The sequence below is a fragment of the Lacerta agilis genome, chromosome 8, assembly GCF_009819535.1.
Source record: "Lacerta agilis isolate rLacAgi1 chromosome 8, rLacAgi1.pri, whole genome shotgun sequence".
NCBI classification, from domain to species: Eukaryota; Metazoa; Chordata; class Lepidosauria; order Squamata; family Lacertidae; genus Lacerta; species Lacerta agilis.
Window position 1 is genome coordinate 10,995,272 of NC_046319.1, and position 26,679 is coordinate 11,021,950.

Consider the following 26,679-nt stretch of genomic DNA (forward strand, 5'->3'; position numbering starts at 1 on the left):
ATACAGTATACAGTAGTGTACAGTATATACATAGGATGTTGCTTCCTCTGTTACAGAGAACGCTACCCAGGGTGGGGTGAGTTTGGATTATTGGGGGAGACTATTTGGGGAGGGGGGCAAATCTTCTCTTTGCAGTCTTGAATCCCGATTTTCCAAGTGTGGGGCAGTCAGGCTGAAACCACCCCATCGCAGACTGTGCTCCTGTATATCCCACCTATGGGCAAAGCCTGGTTTTTATACTGGGTATTGCAGAGCCCCTCTTACAGAAGTCTGAAAGGGACCCACCCGCTTTTTGGAAGGAAGGTCTTCTTGCCACTATCTGATCACCCTCTGGGGTGGTGGTGGTGGGGAGGCTGGAGCCCTTAGTTCTAGGGGTATCTCTGGAGTAACCTCCTTCCTTGCGTGCAAAAGTACCCCTCCAGTAAACGAAGATCAAAACTGGGCAGTCCCTTCTACTTTGGGAGGGGGGGTTAGGGAACCTCCTAGTAGCCTCCCCAGGAATTACTTTTCTATTCATTCCTCAATGAATAGCCCCCTTCTACTGATTCCTGGCGTAAGGACCCCTTCCTGAGTTTGACTGCAAGCCTAACTTCACTTAACCTGTGAGTTAAGATCCATTCAATTCAATGGGACATTTATGTATACATGGTTAGGATTTCAGCCATGGTCTCTTTTTTTCCCCCTGTGGGGAGTGGGGTTGGCTCCTGGGTCTTACTCTCTTGTTGTGCTGTTGTAAGGATTTGCAATTTCAAACTGTCAGTAAACATTCTATTGGTGGGTGGTAGCAGGGATCAAGATCTGTATTTGTTGAGCTGTATCTCACATTAGCCTTCCTTTGAGTAAACTCGTTAAACTTAATGGACACTGGCAAACTTGAGACCATTAATTTCAGTAGGTCTAATTTGAGTAAAACTAACCCATAGTATTTCTCTCCCAGGACAGGCACCCAGTTCTTCTCTTTTTATCTCCAGAAGCCTTTCGCTTTCTGAGACTTTGACCATGCCCGAAAAGAGCAATTTCCCCAAATTCAGATAACCTGGAAAAAAACAGACCTGGGGGAGGGGTTGTTAGGTGTGCTTCCCTCTCTCCCTAGGCAGTCAAAGATTTTGCAAGGAGCTTCAAGGCAAGAACTTTGACAGAGGTTGGGTAGCTGCTCTGATGAAATTTTCTGGCCTGTCGTCAGCAAGTGGAATTTTTTCTCTCTCTCCCCCCACGAGCAAAAGAACTTCAGTGTCTGGTTAAAAGATGATTCGAGCTCTTAAAAACTAAACTGCAGGAGGAGAACTTCTGCATTTTTTTGCACTTCAGAGTGCTTGCCTTAACTTATTTGGAAAATAATTATTTATAGGCTTTAAATTAAAATGCTGATCCCTGGCTTTTCTGCTAAATTCATTATTATTAATAATTACCCACCCTTCACCCTAAGGTGATCAGGTCCTTGAGATAGTAAAAACAATACTGTACGTGATTTTTAAAACAACACACTCTTTTTTTTTTTTAAAAAAAAAAGATCAGACTGAAATACAAATGAAATAAAATATTTAAAAAGATAGCAACAGGGCGATAGTTCCCATTCTGCTTTGGCAGACTTGGCCAAATGGAAACATCACAATTTTGGTGTGGTCTTACCAACTCAAATCATTTATCCATTTAGTTCAGTGCTGTCTACTCTGACTGGCAGCAGCTCTTCAGGGTTTCAGGCAGGGGACAATCCCAGCCCTAGCTAGAGATGCCGGTTATTGAATCTGGGACCTTCTACTATGCCCCTTTCGGATGTAGCTGAACTACAACTCCCACCGCTGCTGGCTGTGCTTGCTGGGGCTGCTGGGAGTTGTAGTTCAGCAACATCCAGAGGGCCTTAATTCTTTTATTTTTATTTTTAATGTATTTTCTATATCTTGCCTCCCGTTGTCACAGATTCCTGGTAATTCCAACTGTCCCGCAGTCCTGTTATCTCTATCTGCCTCGCACCTTTCCTTGTGGTCCTTATCGCAGCTAATGAGGGCTTGGATTTTATCAGTACTTGCCTGAGATAACAGACCGGCAAAGCCACCATCTCAGGAAAGCAAACACACGCAGCCGGTCTGCTTTCCCCATGTCTTTCCAACTGCACTTGCCTTAAAGTTCTTAAAGAAAATTCGAGCTGGCTCGCCGGCCCCCGAAGTGTGTCGGTGCGGAGAAGAATGTCAAACTTTGCACCAAGACGCACAGGTCCAGCTGCAGTCTGCTGAGCAAACTGTTGAACTTTGGATTGAAGGCCAAAACGTTGGGCAGGCTGCGTTGGCAGTGGCAGTGTCCCTGTAGCAAGATTTTTTTTGCTAGCACTGTTGTGGATGTCATTCTGCAGCCGTCACCCGCCGCAGCCTTCCTGTAAAAAAAACCCAGCAGCTTAATAGGGGGTAATTCCCAAAGGGACGCGAGAACTAATATTTCTCCCTTTTCTTTCTCCCTTACCAGGCTGCGATGGCAGCACCGAGCCACTGCAGAGGTGGCCAATGAACCCATCTTGGCATTCAAGTCCGGCAGCCCCGAACGAGCAGCTCTGCAGAAGGTACTGCATAGAGGAGATATATGCACTTTGGGCATCGTTGAACTTGGCCGTCACTTGCCTTTACTGCCCCTCGCTGCCTCCGTCACAACTCTGCCTTCTTTTAATGCCGGAATGGGAAACCCTTGGCCCTCCAGATGTTGCTGCCACAGCTGTTGGGAATTGGGAGTCTAGCAACACCTGGAAGGCCCACAGTTCCCCCATCCCTAAACTAGACCATCACTTGCCGTTACTGCCCCCAGCTACCGTATTTTTCCGTGTATAACATGCCCCCGTGTATAAGACGTCCCTCTCTTTTTTGGGACTAAAAATTGAGAAAATGGGGGGAGATTGCCCAACTGCCACAGCCAATCGCACGCACATCCACGAAGCCACCAATTGTCTGCACACTCGCCGTAAGCATGCGCCAACCGCCTGCCCAATTGCCGCAGCAGCCAATAGCCAGCGGACCTTGACGCACCCACCAATAACACGCAAAAACGCCGCTGGCAATCTCCTACTCGCAGCAGCCAACAATCGCCCGTCCCAACTCGCCACTATCCGTGTATAAGAAGAGCCCCAATTTTTTGCATAATTTTGAAATAAAAAAAACCCTCGTTTTATAGACGGAAAAATACGGTACTTCCATCAGCTACTGTTTTTCTTGTGCATTTTTTACTCGTTCATACCTACTTCCTTGGGTTATGGGGGTTTTCATGCCAAAGCGTTTTTACTGTTATGCCGACTTAGGTACCCTAACTTGAAGCATCCTCAGATTTTGCATCCTATCCAACTTCTAGAGTGTCGTGCTGTTTTGGAAGAAGTTACATAACCCTTAATCTTACTTACACATGTCTGGGTCTGAGTGACAGACGTCTTTGTTACATATCTTTAGGCACCAGGCAGAAACATTCTTTTCCCTCCAGGCCTTTGGCTACTTCAACCATCTATGGCTTTTTAAACTCTGTTACTGTTTTTGTTGGTTCTGTGTTATGTATTTTTGTGTTTTTGTGTTGTAAATTACTCTGTGATCCTTGGATAAAGGGCAGTATAGAAATGTAATTAATAATTGTAGTTGTAATAATAATTAATTTTAATGCAGAGATGGGGAATGAACCCATGGCTTCCAGATATTGCTGAACTACAGTTCCCATCCAGTGTTAGAAATTCAGATATATAAGCTAGCCGCCAAATGGCTCCTTAAACCAAGGTTAAAAGGTAAAGGGACCCCTGGCCATTAGGTCCAGTCGCGGACGACTCTGGGGTTGCGGCGCTCATCTCGCTTTATTGGCCGAGGGAGCCGGCGTACAGCTTCCGGGTCATGTGGCCAGCATGACTAAGCCACTTCTGGCGAACCAGAGCAGCTCACGGAAATGCCATTTACCTTCCCGCCGGAGTGGTACCTATCTTTCTACTTGCATTTTGACGTGCTTTCAAACTGCTGCCGGTAGGTTAGCAGGAGCAGGGACCGGGCAACGGGAGCTCACCCCGTTGCGGGGATTCGAACCGCCGACCTTCTGATCAGCAAGCCCTAGGCTCTATGGTTTAACCCACAGTGCCACCCGCGTCCCTAAACCAAGGTTACAGTAGTCAAAATAGAATGTCCAGTTGACTTTTTGGGGTAAGATGGCTCTAAAGTCTTATTTTCAAATGAATGACTGACTGTGATTGATTCTCAGTTAAACATCTGGCTAGTTCCGATGACCACCTTGAGCTAGGTTAAGAGCTTTGAGAACTTAAAAGAAGAAAAGTCACTTGATCCAGGGACAGTCCACATATATATTGGCCTATTCCAACCTCTTTTGCTTAAAATGGTGACTGCTCCTGCTCAGGCCGCATAGAAAAATCATTTTGGTTCCAGAAATTCATTCCGATTGTCCAGATAAAATATAAATGATAGAATTATACGGTCTAGATCTAACGATCCCCAGATGCTGGAGATGTCAGGTGCCATTCTGATGCCCAGGCATCTTCACTTGGTCGCAAGTGGTTGAAAGCCAGGTGCAAAATGCGCCTGGCGCCTGGCTAATTTCGAACACTGCTCCCATCATCCCTGATGGTTGGTCATGCTGGCTGCGGCTGATAGGAGTTTGAGTCCACCAACCTCTGGAGGGCCTACAGTTTCCCCATTCCTGAGCAAGACCATCACTTGCCATCACTTCCCCAGCTAACTCAATCACAGCTCTGCTTTCTCTTAATGCAGGGATTGGGGAACCTGTGGCCCTCCAGATGTGATTGGACTCCAGCCCCCATCACCATCCTTGACCATTGGCCGCGCTGGTTGGGGCTGATGGATGATGGAAGAGTCCAACCATGTCTGGAGGACCTTGGCTGTTCTCCATTCCTGGTCTGAAGAGTGGGAGAGGGAGATATGTGGGGTCCTGGGTGGGGGTTCCAGGAATATGGGGGCAGCAAGGAAGAATGGGTGGAGTCATTTCAAGGAGCAGCGGCAGGGCCCTGTAGCAGAAGGAAAGGCAAATCTGGAAAAGTGAAGGTCCTAGGCCAGGAGCCTAATGCACAGGGGGCAGTGTGGTTCTCCACACCTCTCTGTCTGGCTCCCAGGACTCTCCCCAGACAAAATCCCTTCTCTCCTGGACCTAGTTCACACACCCTTTGAACCCTTTTGCCTCGTTGGAAATATATCCTTGATTTTTGATAATGCCTCTTTCTTCCCTGGATGGGAGATAGAGAGGGGCATGCGAGTCTGTGAAGAAACCAGCCTGGTGTTAAAAGTTTGCATCCATTGCTCCTCTCATTTTTCACCACTGGCATGAGAGCCCCAGAAGGGAACGTGGATAGGGATTCCCCTCCTGAAATGAGAGGGGTGGGGACAATTCCTTAGGGAAGGCTCTAAAGGAAAACCTAACTCTTAAAACTCTTAAACTGTTCCTGTAGGCTCTAAATGATTTGAAAGGCAAGACCGAATCCATCCCGTGTGTCGTCGGAGGAGAGGAGGTGTGGACGGCTGATGTGAGGTATCAAGTCTCGGTGAGTTCCGGCGACAAACTTCCGCTTATATTTATATTTATATTTTGTTAGTGGCCTGACATAGCCCTGGGATGAATTTTCCCTCCACTTCCCAAAATCAGTAAGCTGTCGAGATTTTGTTTGGGAAGGATAACCTCTCTGTCACAAGAGCCTGTGGCGATATAGCAGTTTGAGTGTCAGACTAGGACCTGGGAGACCTGGGTTCAAATCCTGACTCAGCTGTAAATCTCTCTGTGGGGACCTTGGGAGCCAGTTGCTGCTTTTGCCTACCTCGCAGGGTTGTTGCTGGGATTAAGTGAGGGCAGGAAGGAACTATGTATACCCCTCAAGCTCACTAGAGAAAAAGGCAGGATATAAATCCAATGAAAGAAAATCTTGTTGGGATTACCTTCCGTATTTTTCGCTCCATAAGATGCACCTTTTTCCTCCTAAAAAGTAAGGGGAAATATCTGTGCGTCTTATGGAGTGAATGGTGGTCCCTGGAGCTGAATTGCCCACGGGCCAAAAGAGGATCATGCTTTTTATTTTACAAAGAGAAAAGGGGGTGTTGAAAGGACCCCGCTCAGCAGCTGATCAGCAAGAGATCGGGAGAGAGATAACAGTCCCGGCTCCCTTTCAGCCCCGCCCTCTTGCCACGCCCTCCTTTGTTGAATGTGCTGCAGAGGGAGGTTGTTTGTTTCCACAGCGACATGTGACTGGCTGATTAGATTATCTGTCTGGAAACTGTAGAAAACGCTCCCTTTCCTTTAGAAGCTGCAGAAATGTGAGTTGAACCCCATAAAAACGGGGCTTTTCCCCCTTTGCAAAAGGAGCTTTGCTTTTCCCGCTTTGCAAAAAAAGCTGCAAAACTTTTAGCCAATCCTCAAAAAAACCAGGGCTTTTCCCTTTGCAAAAAAGCTGCAAAACTTTGAGCCGATCCTCAAAAAAACCAGGGCTTTTCCCTTTGCAAAAAAGCTGCAAAACTTTGAGCCGATCCTCAAAAAAACCAGGGCTTTTCCCTTTGCAAAAAAAGCTGCAAAACTTTTAGTTGACCCTAAGAAAAAAAGGGCTTTTCCCTTTGCAAAAAAGCTGCAAAACTTTGAGCTGATCCTCAAAAAAACAGGGCATTTAGAGGAGGAAAACCATAAAAATATTTTTTTTTCCCTTGTTTCCTCCTCTAAAAACGAGGTGCGCCCTATGGTCCGGTGCTCCCTATGGAGCGAAAAATATGGTAGTTGCAACCTGGGTGCCCCTTGAAATATTGCTTGAAATATCTTCTGGAATGCCAATGGACTTTATTCCTAGCTAAGACTACTGCTATCCTATAAAAAACTTACCTGGGAGTAAGTCCCGTTGAACCGTGGGAGACGGGGCTGGTTTCTGAGTAGATGGGCAGAACGTTACTATAAGGACCTCCAAAAATACATATTTTCTTCTTTTTCAGCCTTTCAACCATTCCCACAAAGTGGCCAAATACTGCTACGCAGATAAGGTGAGCAGCGCCTGCGTCGGAAGCCGTGTCTGGCGGCAGATGTGCTGCTTGGGCACGGATAGTTTCCTGGTGGCAGAAATGGGATTTCCTGCATACTCTACCTGTTGAGCTACAGTCACTCTCTTACTTCCCACGGTGGCCAATCAGATGCCTCCAGTTGGCCCACCAGCAGGGTGCAAAACTTCCCACCATCCAGTACTCAGAGGAATGCTGCTGTCTTGTGGCAGGGAGTGCCACCGGTGCTGTGTGCATCGCACAGCTGAGGGAACAAAATTTAAAAATATCCTTCCAGTAGCACCTTAGAGACGAACTAAGTTTCTCATTGGTATGAGCTGTCAATAGTTGGTCTCTAAGGTGCTACTGGAAGGATTTTTTGTATTTTGTTTTGACTGTGGCAGACCAACACGGCTACCTACCTGCCTGTAACTGCAGCTGAGGGAGTTATTCTCTCTTTCTGTTTTCTCCAAACTGCATTTAATTCTTATAAACCTCCCCTGTCGTCTTCTCTGCCAACCAGGACTTGCTGAACAAGGCCATCAACGCCGCTGTGGCCGCCCGAAGGGAATGGGACCTGCGGCCTGTCCAGGACCGTGCAGAGATATTTTTCAAAGCGGCCAACCTGCTGAGCGGTCCCAGGAGGGCGGAAATCTTGGCCAAGACCATGGTGGGACAGGTGTGTGGTGTGTTGCGGGTCTAAAACCCCAGCAGGGAGGTGTTTCTGTGGCTAGGACCCTCCTCTGCCTTCCTGCTGGCTATGTTGTGTTAGAAGCAAAAATCTGAAAGAAGAAACGATATCATTTATTTATTTATCAATTTATTTATTTTACTAAAATTTTATATACTGCTTGATTGCAGGGGATTGCCCCTTGGCAGTACCTTCCAACTCTACAGTCCTTGGATTGTATGATTATAAAAGAAAAGAAACCCAATGATTTTGCACCTAGTCTTTGGAACTCCCTGCCTCTTGACACCAGGCACGCATTTTCACCATACACTTTCTGGTGCCTGGTGAAAACTTTTTTGATTAGCTAAAGCCTATCCGGACATGTAGAATGCTTGCGAGGGTTTTTATCCGATTTTTAACACCTTGTTGGTTTTTGTTATTCCCCCCCCCCAGTGTTTCAAATGTTTTATTTTAACTTTTTTAAAACAGTAATAATTTCATTGTTCTGCTCATTTTTCACGAATGCTGAGCGAGTATTATGTAGTAGCTCTGCGTTAAGGGGAGGGAAGCAGAGGCCCGTGTGAATAAGGGACATGAATATGAACCTGGAAGAATGGCAACTTTGGAAAGTTTTGTTTCTTTAAACCAGGCAAAGACCGTCATCCAAGCGGAGATTGACGCGGCCGCGGAGCTCATCGACTTCTTCCGTTTCAACGCCAAGTATGCCGTGGAGCTGGAGGAACAGCAGCCACTCAGCGTTCCACCCAGCACCAACAGCATGATCTATCGGGGGCTGGAGGTGGGGCACAAAGGTTGTTCCCCCCCGGGGTGGAGTACCCTCTATGCGACAGTCAGGATAGAGACCATTGTGACTGCGGGGGGTGGGGGGGACCAGAAGATCCTTGGGGGGGTTCCTTCCAACTCTCTGATTCTATGATCATAAAGACAACAATCTCAAAGCGCTTTGCTAAATGGCGGGGAGACGTTCGCCCCCCCGACTTCTGACCATCTTGTTAGTCAAATAATAATCTTTTGGAGGTCCCGAGCAACAAAGATGCTAGGTTGGCCTCAACTAGTGCCAGGGCCTTCTCAATATTGGCCCCAACTTGGTGGAACAGTCTATCACAAGAGACCAGGGCCCTGCGGGATTTGACATCTTTCCGCAGGGCCTGCAAGACGGAGCTGTTCCACCTAGCCTTTGGGTTGGTTTCTGTTTAATATTTATGCTTCATTCTCTTATTGGTGGGTTATTTTGAAATTGAGACCGCAGTTTTAATATTGAATTTTTAAATTTGTATTTAATCTGTTATTTTAAATTGATTGTGTTTATGTTTTTTGCTGTGATTTTAATTGGTGTTAGCTGCCCTGAGCCCGGTTTTTTGGCTGGGAAGGGCGGGGTATAAATGAAATTTTTCTTTTTTATTATTTAGTCCAGCCCACCCACCTTTTCTGACTTCTGCATGGTTTCAAGCTCGCCTGTGCACAATGAGGGCTAGAAGCTTTGCAGGGTTGTGTTTTTTTTAAAATTAAAACGAGGTTTCTCAGGGAGCTGTAGCCCTGTGCATATTTTAAAAAACAGATGCTACAGACGCTTATTCGCGCCTCCCTGTTCCCCCCGAGAATCTCTTCCGTGGCTGCTTATTCCACGGTCCTAATTCATCCTTTTTTCCCTACTCCTGCAGGGTTTCATTGCCGCTGTCTCCCCCTTCAACTTCACCGCCATCGGAGGGAACCTGGCAGGAGCTCCAGCTTTGATGGTGAGTAATCGTGGGGTGGGGGGCCTGGACGGCTCTTTGGTGTTCTGTCCTCCCCCTACCCGCCAGTGGCAGGGGGAGTTTTGGGGAGAAGTGTTTCTCAAACCCCTCCCCACCTCCATGCAGCATGTATTTCTACACCCAGCCTTGTGCTTTTTGAACACCAGGGGGGGTCCCTTCTCCCGCCCGCTGAGCTGAGCATCTCACGGGGAAAGCGTTCCGGTTTTTAAACATCACCCTCCCTCCCCTCGCCATCCTCTGGACATTTTTTTAAAAGGTCTTTCTTTAAAACTAGGAAACTTCCTCGAAGTTTGCTAGGCAATCCTGAGACGGGGAGGAGAGTGGGTTAGGGACAAAGGCACCGATCCAATCTCTCAGATTCAAGAACGTAAGAATTTAGGAATTGTCAGGCCACTGTCCCAACTAGTCCCTCAAGCACAAGAGCCTTCTCCCCTCCTGTAGTTTTCATCAACCATAGACTGCCTCCTGTGGCAGGCAGTTCCATAGCTTATGTGCTTCATGAAGAAGTTATTTCTTTTATCTGTCTGGAATCTTCCAACCTTCGGCGTCATTGGAGGAGTTCTAGTGTTAGGAGAGAGGGAGAAAATATTTTCTCTCTCCACTTTCTCCATGTCACTTTTATAATTTATAAACTTCTATCGTGCCCCCTCTTTCTTTCTTTTTCTCAATGCCAGAGTTTCCCAAACTTGGGTCTCCAGCTGTCTTTGGACTACAATTCCCATCATCCATGACCACTGGTCCCGCTAGCGACGGATGATGGGAGTTGTAGTCCAAAAACGGCTGGAGACCCAAGTCTGGGAAACCCTGCTCTAAACTAAAAAGTCCCAAATGCTGCAACCTTTTGTTGCAGGGGAGTCTCTCTCTACCCCCTCGATCGCTTTAGTTGCCCTGTTCTGAACCTTTTGAAACTCTACAGTGCCCTTTTTGAGGCGAGGCTCAACCTGGGAAAGTCTTCCGTAGCTGCAGGGCTCATCCCTGCCTTCTCCAGGTAGGCTTGAGATGTCCTCTTTGTGAAGCCCTGGGGAGCCGCTGCCAGTCAGTGTAGACAACACTGAGCTATATGTACCAATTGGTCTGATAAGGCAGCTTCCTGTTCAGTGTTCAGCCTGCTGAGTGAGACCACAGCGAGCCCACCTATTCTTGTCTCAAAAACCTACTGCTTGTCCCTGAGCAACTGGCATTTGGAGATAGACTGCCCCCTTACACGAAGGCTCCATTCCGTGCCACAATGTCTATTTAAGAACACCCAAAGGCCCAAAGTCAAGCCAGCCTCCTGCTTCCCACACCAGCTAATCAGACGCTTCTGGGAAGCCCATAATCAGGGCATGAAGACAACAGCTCTCTGCCCTTGTTTCTGCAGAGCAGCTGGCATTCTTAGGTAGACTGCCCCTGAACCTGGAGGTTCCATTTAACTGCCCTAACTAAACACCAGTTGCATTGCAGGCAGGTGGACTAGATGACCCTTGGAATCCCTTCCAGCTCTAGGATTCTATGGTTCTGTGACAAACCTGATTTGCTTTGTGGCCTTTGCTTTCTCCCCTTCCAGGGGAACGTGGTCCTCTGGAAACCTAGTGACACAGCCATGCTGTCCAGCTATGCCGTCTACAAGATCCTTTTGGAAGCGGGGCTTCCGCCCAATGTCATCCAGTTCGTCCCGGCCGACGGCCCCGTTTTTGGCGATGCAGTGACCGCCTCGGAGCACTTTTGTGGGCTCAACTTCACTGGCAGCGTACCGTGAGTTAGGAGGGGTGGGAAACCTCCTGTTTGTAGGCTGCCACTGATTTGAAGTTGTATTTACAGGTTGTTCAATTTCCTGTTCATAGGCTGCCACTTCCTGGAATACCTGTTTGTAGGATGCTCAGCTTCCTGTTTACAAGCTTCCACTTCCTGGAGGTCATATTTGCGGGCAGCTCAGCTTCCTCTTTATAGGCTGCCACTTTCTGGAAGACATATTTACAGGATGCTCAGCATACATACCGACACTTCCTGGAAGTTGTATTTGCAAGTTTCTCAACTTCCTGTTTATTGGCTGATACTTCCTGCAAGATGAATTTGCAGCATGCTCGACTTCCTGTTTATAGGTACCACTTCCTGGAAGAGTTGTTTACGGGATGCTCGGCTTCCTGCTTACACACTGACACTTCCTGGAAGTTGTATTTGCAAGTTTCTCAACTTCCTGTTTATTGGCTGATACTTCCTGGAAGTTGCATTTACAGGCTGCTCAACTTCCTGTTTATAGGTTGACACTTCCTGTCCGTGGCAGAGTGCGGGAGAGGCAAAGCCAGAAGTACTTCATTTCATTCTCTCTCTCCCCCCCCCCTTTTTCTTCTTTTTGATTTCAAGTGTGACCAAACTCTTGCTTTTCAAAACAATAAAAATGCTAATGCTGTCACACCAGGAGTCCCACACTCCGGCGCTAATTTATGAGCTCCCCACCTTTTAAGGAGCAGGGGCGCATCCGAGCGTGGCGCTCGTTCGGAGGTTTAGAGGAGGCTGGTGCTTTTAATAGCCTCGCAGTCTTCTGAGAGCCAGAGATTTCAGGGGAGGGGGGGTCAGGCTGGGGTGGAAATGCCAACTCTCGCTTGCCCCAGAAAACAGCAAATTGTAACGGGAGGGGGAGAGAGAATCTGCTGACGCAGCCTCTGCCAGAAATTAAGCGGCTGGCTGGTGGCAAACAGAGAATTTGGTGCCCCGAGAATCGTAGAATTGTAGAGCCGGAAGGGACCCCACAGGGACATCTAGTCCAACCCCCTAGAGATTGAACCCAGGATCACATACATGTTTAGCGACAGGGTTGACAGATCGAAACAGAGATTATGTGTGTGTGTGCAACATCACTATTCATAAGAACATCAGAGGAGCCTGCTGGATCAGGCCAGAGTCCTGAAATTCTGCATCACGAGAAGTTCTTTTCCTCCCCTCCTTTTCCAGAACCTTCAAACGACTCTGGAAGCAGGTCTCCGAGAACCTGGATCGGTACCGCACCTTCCCACGGCTTGCTGGGGGTAAGAGTCTGATGTGGGTGATATGCTGCCCCAGTTCTCCATGGAGGCTGGAAAGACTTGAGTTGTTCCTTGCATGAGTTGCTGTTATTACTCCTTTCCCCCCAACGAACTAAGAGCATAACAACAGCCTGCTAGATCAGGACATATGGCTCATCTAGCCCAGAATCCTGTCCTCACAGTGGCCAAGCTGATGCCTCAGTGGGAAGCCCACAAGTAGGATCTGAGCCCCAGAGCTCTCTCCCACTGTAGCCATTGTGGTTAGTAGTCACTCAGTGAACGCATGAAGTGCTCAAGTGGGTTGGAAATAAACAGATCTGCGATGTGCAGCGAACCTTTGGAACTCGCTGCTGCAGGATCTGAGCAGAACAGCAACTCTCCGCACCCCTCAAGGCTCTTAGGAGAGAGCACCCTTGTGCTCGAGCTTTGCTTGTGGCCTTCCTGTGATGGGCATCTATTTGGCCGCTGTGGGAGCAGGATGCTGAGCTAGATGGCTTGATCCAGCTGGGGTCTCCGGGAGGCATGTGGATTGAAAGGCTGAAATTCAGGTGATGGTTTGCACGGAGACTCGGAGTTGCCTTCTGCCATGTTTCATTCATTCATTATATAAATGTACCTTGGTTTTTGAACAGCTTAGTTCTTGAATGTTTTTGCGAACTATTTTTGGAAGCCGAACGTCTGACGGGGCTCCCGATTGGCTGCCGGAGCTTCCTGCATCCAATCGGAGGCTGCGCTTTGGTTTCTGAACATTATGGGAGTCGAACGGACTTCCGGAATGGATTCTGTTCGACTTCCAAGGTACGACTGCATTTCAATGCTGCTTTTCACTCGCCTGAGCCACAAAGCGGTTTTGCATACAGTAATAACATAGCAGATCGTCACGAGCGCAATATAAATTATATAAAAAAGCAAGCAACAATTCAATGTTTGATTGGTGTGTGTGTGTGTGTGTGTGTGTGGATTTCGGCTCCCAGAAACTGCAGTAGAGTGTCACCGTTGGACTCGGGTCGCGCTCGGGGAAACTGGTTGGCCGCTCCGAGAAGAGGACGCCGGGCCAGGGTCCTGATCCAGCCGCAGGGCTCTTCTGACGTATCTCACGATGCACGGGAAGTCGATGCCCTGCTGCCGGTCAACCCCCCCCCCCCCCGTGCCAAAGTCTCCCTTCTCTCTCTCTTTGCGCAGAGTGCGGCGGCAAGAACTTCCACTTTGTCCACGCCTCGGCGGACGTGCCCAGCGTGGTGAGCGGGACCCTGCGCTCGGCCTTCGAGTACGGCGGGCAGAAGTGCTCGGCCTGCTCCCGCCTCTATGCCCCCGACTCTCTGTGGCCCCGCATCAAAGCCGCGCTCCTGGAAGAGCACCGGAAGATCAAAGTGGGCGATGTGAGTGGGAGGACTCCTCTCTGCTGAAGGGGCTTTGCGGCTCAGCGGGTGGCTGATGGGATTAGAGGCTGCACTTGGCTGGCTGCTAATTCCCATTGAAGGCACCTCTTTATTCCCTGCTTTCCCCCTCCCCGCTTTCGGGACCATCCCTGCCCCCTCCCTGCAGTGCCTGACACCCCCTTTCCCTACAGAACTCTCTCCTTCGTCCGTAGTACTCTCTCTCTCTCTCTCTCTCTGGCAATTAGAAATTAACTTGTTGCCTACACAGGCGAGGGTTGGTTGCACGGAACAGACTAATTGGGGGGGGGAACCCACTGCCTTTTGCCACACACACCCCTTTTTCTTCATAAAGCTATTGATGGCTGCTAGCCATGGTGGCAGGGACGCGGGTGGCGCTGTTGGTTAAACCACAGAGCCCTAGGGCATGCCGATCAGAAGGTCGGCGGTTCGAATCCCCGCGACGGGGTGAGCTCCCGTCGCTCGGTCCCTGCTCCTGCCAACCTAGCAGTTCGAAAGCACGTCAAAGTGCAAGTAGATAAATAGGTACCGCTCCGGCGGGAAGGTAAACGGCATTTCCGTGCGCTGCTCTGGTTTTGCCAGAAGCAGCTTAATCATGATGGCCACATGACCCGGAAGCTGTAGACCAGCTCCCTTGGCCAGTAAAGCGAGATGAGCGCCGCAACCCCAGAGTCGTCTGTGACTGGACCTAATGGTCAGGGGTCCCTTTACCTAGAGGTTACCAGAGCATAGATGACAGAGGTTAGTCTATCCCTGTCCAGTTAGGGGTTCAAAACATGTTCATGGCTGTGGCAGATTTTCGCCCCCTCTGCAATGCGGGTTGCTGCTTAGTCCTGGAAAACTTGGCGGAAAACCAGTTCACACATGTGCATGGATTCATGGCTTAATCCTACAGCAACTAACTGGGCTTTCAGTGTTTCCATGGACCCACCTATAGAACCTTTATGTTTCATTTTGTAGTGTTCTTTGGGTGGTGTCAGTTCACGTAAACCATCCTCTAAAAATTGCAGGGTCCCAAACTGGAAGGAGTGAGCAGGCTCAATGAGTAGGGCCCCAAACCCAGAGTCGTCCGCAACTAGACCTAATGGTCAGGGGTCCCTTTACCTTTACCTTTAGCCATGCTGGCAGTGCTCTGGCTCCACAGTCAGAGGCAGAGATGCTTCTGAGTCCCAGTTTCTGGAAACCACAGGAGGAGAGAGAGAGGGCCATTGCTCCTAGATCCCACTTGCAGGCTTCCCCTTTGGTGCAGCTGGGCTACTGGGCACTGCGATGCTGGGCTACTTGGGCCATTGGCCTGGGTCAAGGCCGCAGGGCGGATTGCAACGTCAGAGCACAATATTGCAAGCGGTTTAAAAAGCTCACAGTCACAAAAACAAGAGGGCTCCCAAAAACATGCGATGGCTCCCCTTCCAGCCATAGATTGGGAGGGTTGAACCTAGAACCCTTCCCCCATTCAGCTCTTGTGCTCTGTGACTCGTGTCTTCATTGAGCACATTCACAGAGGGCCTTAACAATCAGTCCTTTTCCCCCGAGGAACTCAGGGAATCATAGCTGTCTGTGGGGAAGAAGGGGGGTCTCCGAACAACCCTCAGCACCCGCAACAGACTACAGCTCCCAGAATTCTTTGGGGGAAGTCCTGACGATAGTAGCTTCTGTACCTAAAGACAATGAACTTCATTTGGCAATTAATTACATTAGTTTCCGCCAGTACAAATAGCGACAGAAATAGCTTTTAGTGGGATTCGGAACTGTAGTGCAACAGAAACAGGGCTGATCGCAATGAAAGCCCCCATCTGCACTGAAAATTTAACACAGAATCATGTCACTTTAAACATTCATGGCTTCCTCTAAAGGATCCTGGGAACTGTAGTTTGTTAAGGCTGCTGAGAGTTGTTAGGAGGTTCCCCCATTGCCCTCCCAGAGTTTCAATTTCCAAAGCAGTTTAGCAATCAATCCCTCTTCCCAGGGAATAACCCGGGAGGGGAAGAGGAATCTCCGACAACTCTCAGCATCCTTAACAAACTACAGTTCCCAGAATCCTTCCGGGGAAGCCAAAGCGGTCTTAAAATGGTATCACAGTGCCTTTAACGTAAGGCATGCATGCAGCCCTCGCTTTGGTGGGAAATGGGCAGAACAGAAACCAAGTGGCATCTCACATTTTTTTTCTTCCTCATTTGGTTTTCTCCCCAGCCGACAGATTTCGAGACGTTCTTCTCTGCTGTCATCGACCACAAGGTAATGGGGCTTCATTCGTATCTCTTTTCTGATCGCTCCGGTAATTCTGTATGGTGCGGGGTCCGTGAAACGAATCGGGGATTTCTCTATGTAAATTCCTTCCCTCTGCACCTCTGACTGGTTTTGTTCATTTATCCTTGCAGGCTTTTGGGGGGTGCTGTAGGGTTGAGCCCATTGGGCAGTAGACTCTGTCCTAAGTTAGTGATTCCCTGCCTGTCTTTTGCTCTAGCGCCACCTGCTGTTTGGCTCCTTGCCTTCTGCCCTACTAGGCCCAGTGGGCGCCAACCGCCATCACTAATGGAGAATTGTATGGCCAAGCTGGGATTCTTGGTTATTTTGAGCATCGTACTCTAGATTATGGTTTCTGTAAAATCTGTTTTGGTTGCACATGTGCACACTCCCTATCCTTTGGCCACTGCTTGCCCTGCCTTTTGCAGACCGAGGGCCGCATTCCCTTCTAGGCAGGCTTCCGGGGGCCACGTGTCATGATGGGTGGGGCCAGAGGCAAAAGTGTGGGGGGGGGCGACAAAAGTAAGTTTTGCCTTTGTGCAGTAGGGTACTTTCAGGGCCGGATTTAGGTTTGATGAGGCCCTAAGCTACTGAAGGTAGTGGGGCCTTTTATATGTCCGGCTGTCAACAACAAATTGTCACTGTTTTCTGTGTTGAATATATGCTATATGGTAATTTATGGACCTACACAACTGTTGCTGTATATAGGTTTTATTTTATTTGTTTTTTTATCTTATATTTTGGAAATGTACATACAGTTTTTTTCCCTTGAAATTTTTTGAGGTAAGCTATAGCTTGTTTAGCTTATATGTAAATCCGGCACTGGGTACTTTAATTAAACAGTCACATGTCCTTCTCTATGCCCACATCCAAGGAAGGAAGAGGCATTTTCAGAGTTCAAGGGAAGCACTTCCCAGTCAGGCTAAAACACTCAAGTGGGGTGAGAACAGGACCAGTGAGGGGTGTGGCCTCAGAGGAGAGGGTGTGGCCTGGCGAGAGTCCTAGGGCAGTGTTTTTCAACCTTTTTTGGGCAAAGGCACACTTGTTTCATGAAAAAAATCACGAGGCACGCCACCATTAGAAAATGTTAAAAAAAATTAACTCTGTGCCTATATTGACTATATATAAAGTAATTCTCTTGAATAGGAATCAAATAAACAAATTTTCCCCATGGCACACCAGGCAACATCTCGCGGCACACTAGTGTGCCGCGGAACAGTGGTTGAAAAACACTGTCCTAGGGGCTGGACAGAGAGGCTTAGAGGACCTCAAATCATCCCCTGGGCCTGAGACTCCCCATTTATTTACTAATTAACTTTGCTAGTTGCTTTATCTTGCCCAAGGCAACCCAGAGCAACTTACTACTGTACACCCCTGCAACATAGATGCATTAAAATCAAGGTGGGGGGAGGAAATGCATCTCACCCACTTCTCAAAAGCCACAGATAGAGGCGGAAGGCCTGGTTGAAGACGAACATTTTTGCCTGGTGCCTAAAGGTGTATAATGAAGGCGCCAAGCGAGTCTCACTGGGGAGAGCATTCCACAGACAGGAAGCCACTGCAGAGAAGGCCCCGTTCTTGTGTTGACACCCTCCAGACTTCTCGCGGACGAGGCACATGAAGAAGGGTCCAGGGCCCAGGTTGGTTTTATGGAGAGAGGCTGTCCTCGAGGTATTGCGGTCTTGAGCCGTTTAAGTCTTTATACGTCAAAAGCAGCACTTCGTATTGGGCCCGGAAACAAATTGGCAACCAGTGCAGTCCAGCCAGGATCTGGCTGCCTGGCTGCCAAATTCTGGACCAGCTTGAAGCCTCCAAACCATCCTCAGAGGTCACCCGATGTATAACACAGTTGCAGTAATCTAACTTAGAGGGACACGGGTGGCGCTGTGGGTTAAACCACAGAGCCTAGGGCTTGCAGATCAGAAGGTGGGCGGTTCGAATCCCCGTGACGGGGTGAGTTGTCTGCAACTGGACCTAATGGTCAGGGGTCCCTTTACCTTTACCTTTTAACCTAGAGGTTACCGGAGCATAAACGACAGAGGTTAGTCTATCCCTGTCCAGTTAGGGGTTCAAAACATGTTCATGGCTGTGGCAGATTTTCACCCCCTCTGCAATGCGGGTCGCTGCTTAGTCCTGGAAAACCTGGCGGAAAACCAGTTCACACATGTGCATGGATTCATGGCTTAATCCTACAGCAACTAGCCGGGCTTTCAGTGTTTCCACGGACCCACCTATAGAACCTTTTCGTTTCATTTTGTAGTGTTCTTTGGGTGGTGTCGATTCACGTGAACCATCCCCTAAAAATTGCAGGGTCCCAAACTGGAAGGAGTGAGCCGGCTCAATGAGTAGGGCACCTGCTCTGCAACTCCTGCCTGAAACCCTTGAAAGCCATTGCTGCCAGTCAGTGTAGACAGCACCAAGCTACCCTGTTTCTCCTAAAATAAGACATAGCCATAAAATAAGCCATAGCAGGATTGCTATGCATTTGCGAAATATAAGCCGTTCCCCAAAAATAAGCCATACCCCGAAAATAAGCCATAGTGACGTGGTACCTCCCATTAAAACAGCCTGGAGAGGCGTGGCTATGCAGCGTACCGATGCGACACGGTTAAAATAAGACATCCCCTGAAAATAAGCCATACTGTGTTTTGTTGAGTGAAAAAAAATATAAGACGGTGTCTTATTTTAGGAGAAACACGGTAGATGGAGCAACAGCTTTCCCCCTGATGTGTGTGTATGTGTGCGCACAAAACTGAGCTAGACAGACCACATGTCTGGCTCGGTACAGTGGTACCTCGGGTTAAGAACTTAATTTGTTCTGGAGGTCCGTTCTTAACCTGAAACTGTTCTTAACCTGAGGTACCACTTTAGCTAATGGGGCCTACCGCTGCTGCCACGCGATTTCTGTTCTCATCCTGAGGTAAAGTTCTTAACCTGAGGTACTATTTCTGGGTTAGCGGAGTCTGTAACCTGAAGCGTCTGTAACCCGAGGTACCACTGTATAGGCAGAGTATTCTGTTCCAGTTTGGAGTGTGTTCCTTACAGCGTGTTATTTTAACCCTAGACTTTGCTGTCTCTTCCTCCCCAACGGCCTTTACCTGTGCTCTTTCCCTGAGAAGGCGAGGAAAACCTGGCCTCAATTTACTGTGGCATAAACAGTGATCAGTCTTTTTTTGAGTTAAGGTGAAGGAAGGAATTGGAAAACGAAATTGACAGTATCAGGGTGCCATTATCGAAATCTTTGGTCTGGACACATTTGGAATGCAGAGCATGGTGCTGATAATGCCAAGGTTGCAGGTTCGATCCCCTTAGTAAGGAAAGGTGCAGAAAAGGGAAACCGAAATGATCAAGGTGGGAATGGAATGACTCTGTTATGAAGAAAAGTTGCAGTGTTTGGGATTTTTGAGTTTACGGAAAAGGCAAGTTAGAGGCAACCTGGTAGAAGTTTATAAATTTCTGCATGGCAAAAGTGGTCAGAGAAACGTTTTCCCTGAACACTCCACTGAAGCTGAATGTTGGAACATTCAGGAATGATAAAAGAAAGTCTTCCTTTGTGCAGCCCGTGGTTAGACTGTGGAACTCCCTCCCACTGGAGACAGTGATGGCCATCACTGAGGACTGCACAAATTCATAGAGGAGAGGGTTCTCGATGGCTACTAGCCACAGAGACTCTGCTCTGCCCTCCACAGTCGGAGGCAGGGATGCTTCTGTGAACACCAGTTGCTGGAAACCACCAGAGGGGAGAATGCCCTTGTGCTCAGACCTTGCTTGTGGGTTTCCCTTTGAGGCCTCTGGTCAGCCACTGTGAGAACAGGACGCTGGCCTAGATGGGCCGTTGGCCTGATCTAGCAGGTTCTTATGATGTTCCTGAAGGAATCAGGGCCCTTAATGAAACTCACAAAGCCCCCACCCTCTTGACTCCCTCCAACTCCAGCCAAATCAGGGTCCTCCCTTTCCTTGGTCACCTCCTGACTCAACACTATTTGTTCTGCATTATATCTCTGTGAGTTGCCCTTCAGCCGAACGTCTCCCAGGATAATCCTCAACGAAACTCTGGAGTGCATCAGTTGCATTGCAGGCAGTGTGGTGTAGCGGTTATGCCGTTGGACTAGGACCCAACAAACCAGGGTTCGAATTCCCCACACCCCACTTGGCCATGAAACTCGCTTGGTGACCTTGGGAGAGCCTAACCCAGGGGTCCCCAGACTTAAGGCCCGTGGGCTGGGTGTGGCCCGAGGGGGTTCATTTATTTGGCGCCCACTGCCGCCTGCCGCCGCCACCCGCTCTTACTGGCGCGGCTGCCCACTTTCGGGTCAGTGGAACGCCGGAAATAGCTTGTGCACATGAGCAAGCATCATTTCTGGCGCACTTCTGGGTCTGCGGAGGCCCGTGCACATGTGCACAAGCTATTTCCGGCCTTCTGCCGACCCGAAAGTGCGCCAGAAACAGCGTGTGGGCACGCACTCCCCCACCCTCCGGCCTGCCTCGCGATCGGCACTGGAGGAAGTGGCCCCAGGTCCAGTAAGTCCGGGGACCCCCTGGCCTAACCTACCTCGCAGGTTTGTTGTGGGGATTAGAGGAGGAGGAGAACGTCGCCCGCTGCCTTGAGCTCCTCGGGAGAAAAAGGTGGGTTAGAAAGGAAACGAAAAAGGCCCAAGTTAGCCCGGCAAACCCGTTTCCTCCTTCCACCTAGGGATGTAGGCCTGGCCCCCTGATCCTTCTCAGACCCACGGCCAACGATCTCGCAGCCACCTGCCCTTCCCTGTCCCGCTTTCCACGGCTCCCTGTCCCACCCCCTCCCCAGTCTCTGGGTCCTGCGTGGCGTTACCCCCACCTCGGTTCCTTCCTCACCCCCCCTTGCTCTGCTATCTCCACCTCCCAGGAGCTGAGCTCCCTCCATTCCTGCCTTTTCTGCTGAGCGAATCCCTGCTGAGATTACGGCTGAGCCGGCAAATGCTTTCTTTAAAGACGTATTTTCACAGCTTAGGAGCAGGCATCTGTCAATAATGATAACCCCACCACTGCTGCCGCCACCTCCTCCTCCTCCTTTTCGCTCCCCACCCCGCCCTCACGTTCCCCTGCTTCGCTCCGTCTAGGCACATTTCCCCCTTCCCGTAGCCGAAGACTTTCCCTTTGAAGTCCATTCCTTCTCCTGTTGAATTGGGCTAATCTCTCGTCACACCCTACGGGGTTGGGAAGAGGCGCCGCTGACCGCACGGGGATCTGTCTTTGGGGCAAGTTTCTCATTTCCCAGAATCCTCCTCTCCTTTCCTTTGCTTGGCCCTCCTAGGAAGGTAGGGAGCTGCCTCCATCCCTTCCACCTAGCTCAACCCCCCCCCCAGGAGGAGCCGGCCCACCTTGGCCAAGGGGGCGGAGCCACCGCTTAAGGGCATTATAACCTCTGAGCGCTTTATGGAAACGAACAAAACGATGAAATCGGCAAGTATCCGAAAGAATTAAAACCAGCAGTCGGCCGAAGAACGCGTGGATGGGCAAAAGGTTTTTTAAATTTTTCTGGTGGGCGCCGAAAAGGGTGCCGTGAGTTTTGGCACGTTCTGGACTTCAAGAGGCGGGGAGTTCCAATGTGTAGGTGCCGCCTTCATGAAAAAGATCCTTACCACAGTCTACAACGGGTACCTGTAACAGTGGCAGTTTTGCAGAGCGGGTATCTATTAAGGCGACCCTGCAAGCAAACTGGTCCCATTCTGTTAAGGCCCCATCCTTGGTGATGCTCGATCGCCAGGTGAGGACAACTCTGAAGTTAATGCAGCTTAGCAGAGTGCTGTCAGGGTGCTTGTATCGATCACCCGAAGCGGGCGGTTGTGCGAACATGATCTGGGTGGGTGCAGGACTTGGCCTTTCCTTCACAAACCCTCCATTCCGGTTTAGGGTGTGGGGGATGGAAACGGAAACTGCCCATGCCATAATGCCATTATTATACAAACCTGTGGTGCGACTGCATCTGGAATATTGTGTGTCGTTCTGGTCGCCTCCCTTCAAAAGGGAGTTGGAAAAGATTTAGACAAGGACAAGCAAAATAATCCAAGGTGTGTGTGTGTGTGTGTGTGTGTGTGGAGCGACTCCCCTATGAAGAAAGGTTGCAGCATTTGGGACTTTTTGGTTTAGAGCAGTGTTTTCCCAAACGCGGGTCCCCGGCTGTTTTTGAACTGCAGTTCCCATCATCCATGACCGCTGGGATGATGGGAGTTGTAGTCTCCAAAACAAACAGCTGGAGGCCCAAATTTGGGAAACAGTGGTTTAGAGAAATGGTGAATAAGTGGCGACTTGATAGAAGCTTATAAATTTATGGGTGGCATGGAGAAAGTGGATAGAGAAAGGTTTTTTCCCCCCTCCCTCTCAAAATAACACTAGAACTCGTGGGCATCCAATGAAGCTGAACGTGGGATACTGTAATTCAGGACAGGAAAAAAGAGATTCTTTATGCAGCGCATCATTAAACTACGGAACTCCCTGCCACAGGAGGGCGTGATAGCCACCAGCTTGTGTGGCTTTAAAAGATGATTGGACAGATTCATGGAGGAGGAGAGGGCTATTGATGGCTGTTATCCACAGTGGCTGGGCTCTGCCCTTTACCGTCAGAGGCAGCCAAGCTTCTGAATGCTGGTTTCTGGAAACAGTGGGAGAGGAGAAGAGGGCTTTTGTGCTCAGATCCTGCTTGCTGGTTCCCTGTTCTGCCACTGTGAGAACAGGATGGTGGACTTGATGGGCCGTTGGCCTGATCCGGAAGGTTCTCTTTATGTTCTTAATGTCCTCCTTCTCTTCCAGTCTTTCGAGCGCAACAAGAAGTGGCTCGTCCACGCCGAGACGTCGCCGAACCTCAGCATCCTGGCCGGGGGCGGGTGCGACGATAAGGTTGGCTATTACGTCCAGCCGTGTATTATTGAGACGAAGGACCCAAAAGACGCCATCATGCAAGAGGTGGGTCTTCGAAGGGGGCAGCGTTTCTTCCCAGGGGAACGTTGACCGCCCTCCGTGGCTCACACACGCATTTCGTGCGAAGCCAAAAAAGCGAGGCCTTCCGGGTGTGGATAGGAAGTCCCGAGATCCAACTTGGATGGCTTTGAAAGGGGATTAGACAAATTCAGTGTGTGTGTGTGTGTGTGTGTGTGTGTGTGTGTGAGAATGGCTGTTCTCTGCCTCCACAGTCGGAGGCAGCAATTCTCCTGAATGCTGGACATTGCAAGAAGGGATTGGGGCTCTTGGGTTCCGGTCTTGCTTGTGGGTTTCCTATTGAGGCATCGGGCTGGCCCCTGAGAGACTAGGACGCTGGACTAGATGAGCCATGGGTCTGATCCAGCTGGCTGCTAAAGCAAAAATTGCCAACAGTATTTGTGTGTCCCCCCCCCAACACATCGTCCAAGGTGGGTACCACGGACGAAGGCATTTCCCCTACTCTAGAAAGGAAAAAAGTCTTTGATCTGTTAAGAACTGGAGGCAGAAACATTTTATGTTGGCTCTCACGTTCTACTCCGGGGGAAAAAACAACCAGAGGTCTTTGGACTCCAGGTCCCATCAGCTTCATCCAGTAGGGACAATGGTCAGGGATGATGGGAGTTGTAGTCCAGCAGCATCCAGAGATTGCCCATCTTCGCACCAAATGATGTGATGGAGGTAGCTGGGGGCAGTGAAGGCAAGCGATGGAGGCATCTTGGGGCAGTGAAGGCAAAGTGACAGCCTGGTTCACGGATTGGGAACCTGCAACTCTCTTTGTGTTGTTGGGGCTCCAGCTCCCATCAACTTTAGCTAAGCTTGGCCAGTGGTCTGGGACCAATGCTGGGAGTTGGGGTCCTACTCAGAGTAGACCCATGTGCTAAGTTTGCCTCTAGGTGTTATCCAAGCTGAATGTTGGAAGGTTCAGGACAGATAAAAGAAATCCTTCCAGTTAAACTGTGGAACTCATTCAAAGATTAGGTAGCATCCTGACGATCTGCAGAGGCTTAGACACTCACACCAATGCTGTTCTCAGAGATGCATCTCTTGTCTCTTATCTTTTGCCTCCTATCTCCCCCCCCCCCACATTCAGGAAATTTTCGGGCCCATCCTGACTGTGTATGTTTACCCGGAGAGTCGGTACAAAGATGTCCTGCAGCTGATTGACAACACTTCTCCGTATGGCCTCACGGGGGCAGTGTTTGCCCAAGATAAGTAAGCACTGGAGTCCACCCCCCCCAGCCCTCCCCCTGGGTCTCATCCTGACCACATTTGCCAGCATAGTACAAATCAGGTGTCGCGAGCAATTCAAGAGAGGAGGAACGAATTTCATATAGGTATGGGTTTTGATTCTGGGCCGCCTTTCCAAGACAAGGACCCACTTTTATTGTCGTTCTTTATTATTTCATTGGGTTTGTACCCCACTTTTTCCCCTCCGAAGAGCTCAGTTTCGTGTTCATGGTCCTGTCCGTGTTCCTCATTTCATCCCCGCAATGACCCTACGAGGTAGGTTGGGCTGAGAGAGGCACTGGCTGTCCGCCCCAAGGGCACATCCAGGGATTCGAACCCTGGTCTTTTGGGTCATCTGTGTTGCCTTGGGCCTGACCTGTCGCGCAGGTGTGGCCTCATGGTTTCTTAACATGATTTCCTTCCCACCCACCCACCTCACCCCATTTCTGTGTCTTTTACAGAGCCGTCATTGACGAAGCGGCAAAGGTCCTGAGGAACGCAGCTGGGAACTTCTACATCAACGACAAGTCAACTGGCTCCGTCGTGGCGCAGCAGCCATTCGGTGGATCCCGGGCCTCAGGTGTGCGAGAGTGAAAGTTGGGTGGGGTTTTGACTGGGTGGGGCAACTTAGCACCTTCTGCCTTCCTCTTCTGTTTTATTCATCTGTTGCCTTTAAGCAGAGGTTGGATGGCCATCTGTCATGGAATTGGCCAAGGTGAGCTTTTGGAATCCCTTACAATTCTATGATCATCTTCTTTCCTACAGTGAGTTCAAGGTGGCATGCCTAGCGCTCCCCCTCATTTTATCCTCACAACGACCTTGTGGGGTAGGCTAGGCTGAGGGACAGCGGCTGCCCCCCCAAGATCTCCGGGGGGGGGGGGGCTTCGTGTGGCCAAATGGGGTGATTTGAACCCTGGTCTCTCCCAGGTCTGACACTCACGCCATGTTGGCTGCCCAAAAGGAATTAACAGGGAGTGCCGAGAGGAAATGTAAATATTACATTTCCTTGTAATAGCGCATACTTCCAAATCCCAAGATTTATTTATTTAATATCTTGTTGTTGTTTTTTAAAAAATTAGCATTTCAACAATGTACATTTCAAAGCGGTTTACAGCAATAAAAACAGAACCATGCAAGAAAACCATGGAAAAAGTTAAATATGCAAAGAGGTAAAGACCAATTAAAAGGCAGGCGAAAAAAGAAAGAAAAAAAAACGGGTGTTAGCAATAGAAAATTCCTAAAGTGAAATAAGTAGCCGGGGGCACAATGAGGTCTAGCAGCTTGCTTCGCTTGTTTTGTGTTTTGGGGGAAAAAGGGAAATGGTTGTTCTCAGATTGCCATTTGCATTTCCCCCCTTTGGAAACAGGAACGAACGACAAGCCCGGGAGCCCTCACTACATCCTGCGCTGGACGTCCCCGCAAGCTGTCAAAGAAACCCACGCACCCCTGGGGGACTGGAAGTATCCGTACATGCAGTGATGCAGCTCTCGACGGTGCCTTTTATCTTGGAGCCGCAGTTGGGTTACCGACCCACCGCACTGTGGATCTGTTAAAGTAGTGGCAATCTTTCATAATGCACAGGTGTATTTAGGAACTGATGCCCCCTCCCCAAAGCCCTTGGGGAACCTTATTTCCTGTTTTGGAGGAAACATTGAGGCTCAGTGCAATGTTAGCCTTTGAAATAATCTTTAATTATTAACATTATTTTAATCTTTGAAAAGCTCTCTTAATTTTAACACCTTTTAAACCTCGGTAGGATTCCAGATTTGCTGAGCTCAGCACTCCTGATCCGAGTCGCTAAAAAGTTTTGCATCATTCTATTTTCCCACCTAAAAACTGTGCCCTGCTCCCACCTGGGCAGAGGAATTATGGTTTCTCTGCCGAGAGCAACTTTGTTAAAATGTCGGTTCATAGGGGCATTCGCATGTCTGAGCTGACCCTGCAGCCTTTGAGCTCAGAGTTGTGGGTTGGAAAACACACACACACAAACACACACACACACACATATATGGTATATATATAGAATCTCCAAAACCCAAGATCCCATTGGCCAATATTATTTGGACAACAATGTCTCTTTCTATATACACCTCACCTGCTGTAGATTTGATCACTGAAGTGGGGCTAGGCAAAGGTGGGTTTTTTTGTTTTTGTTTTTGAAAAAAGGATGCCTGTTTTCGCAGCCCAGATATTTTTATCCAGATTCCGGCATCAACTTTCCAAATAAAATAAAATCAGGTCAAAAGAAGGATACTTTGGAGGGGAAAGTTAAAACGGAATGATTGGTTTGTGGGCGACTAACATGCAATATGTTTAACAGCTCAACGCGGCTGTTAAATTCAGTGTTAATAATAATGTAACAGGGTGTATATTTTTATGTGCCTTTGGAACAAAGAGAGCTTAGTAAATCTGATAAAGATTTCATGCGTT

General features: G+C 49.1%; 1 protein-coding gene across 1 annotated transcript; it reads left to right on the forward strand.

The window, feature by feature from the left end:
* On the forward strand, nucleotides 1–26,679 carry ALDH4A1 (aldehyde dehydrogenase 4 family member A1). Its single transcript, XM_033159458.1, has 15 exons — nucleotides 1–76; nucleotides 2,458–2,551; nucleotides 5,423–5,515; nucleotides 6,939–6,986; nucleotides 7,504–7,659; nucleotides 8,300–8,449; nucleotides 9,333–9,407; nucleotides 10,972–11,159; nucleotides 12,357–12,430; nucleotides 13,610–13,806; nucleotides 16,015–16,059; nucleotides 22,855–23,007; nucleotides 24,113–24,234; nucleotides 24,711–24,829; nucleotides 25,616–26,679. Exons 1-15 carry the CDS (start codon nucleotides 36–38, stop codon nucleotides 25,726–25,728), a joined length of 1,668 nt encoding a protein of 555 aa, XP_033015349.1. The 5' UTR covers nucleotides 1–35; the 3' UTR covers nucleotides 25,729–26,679.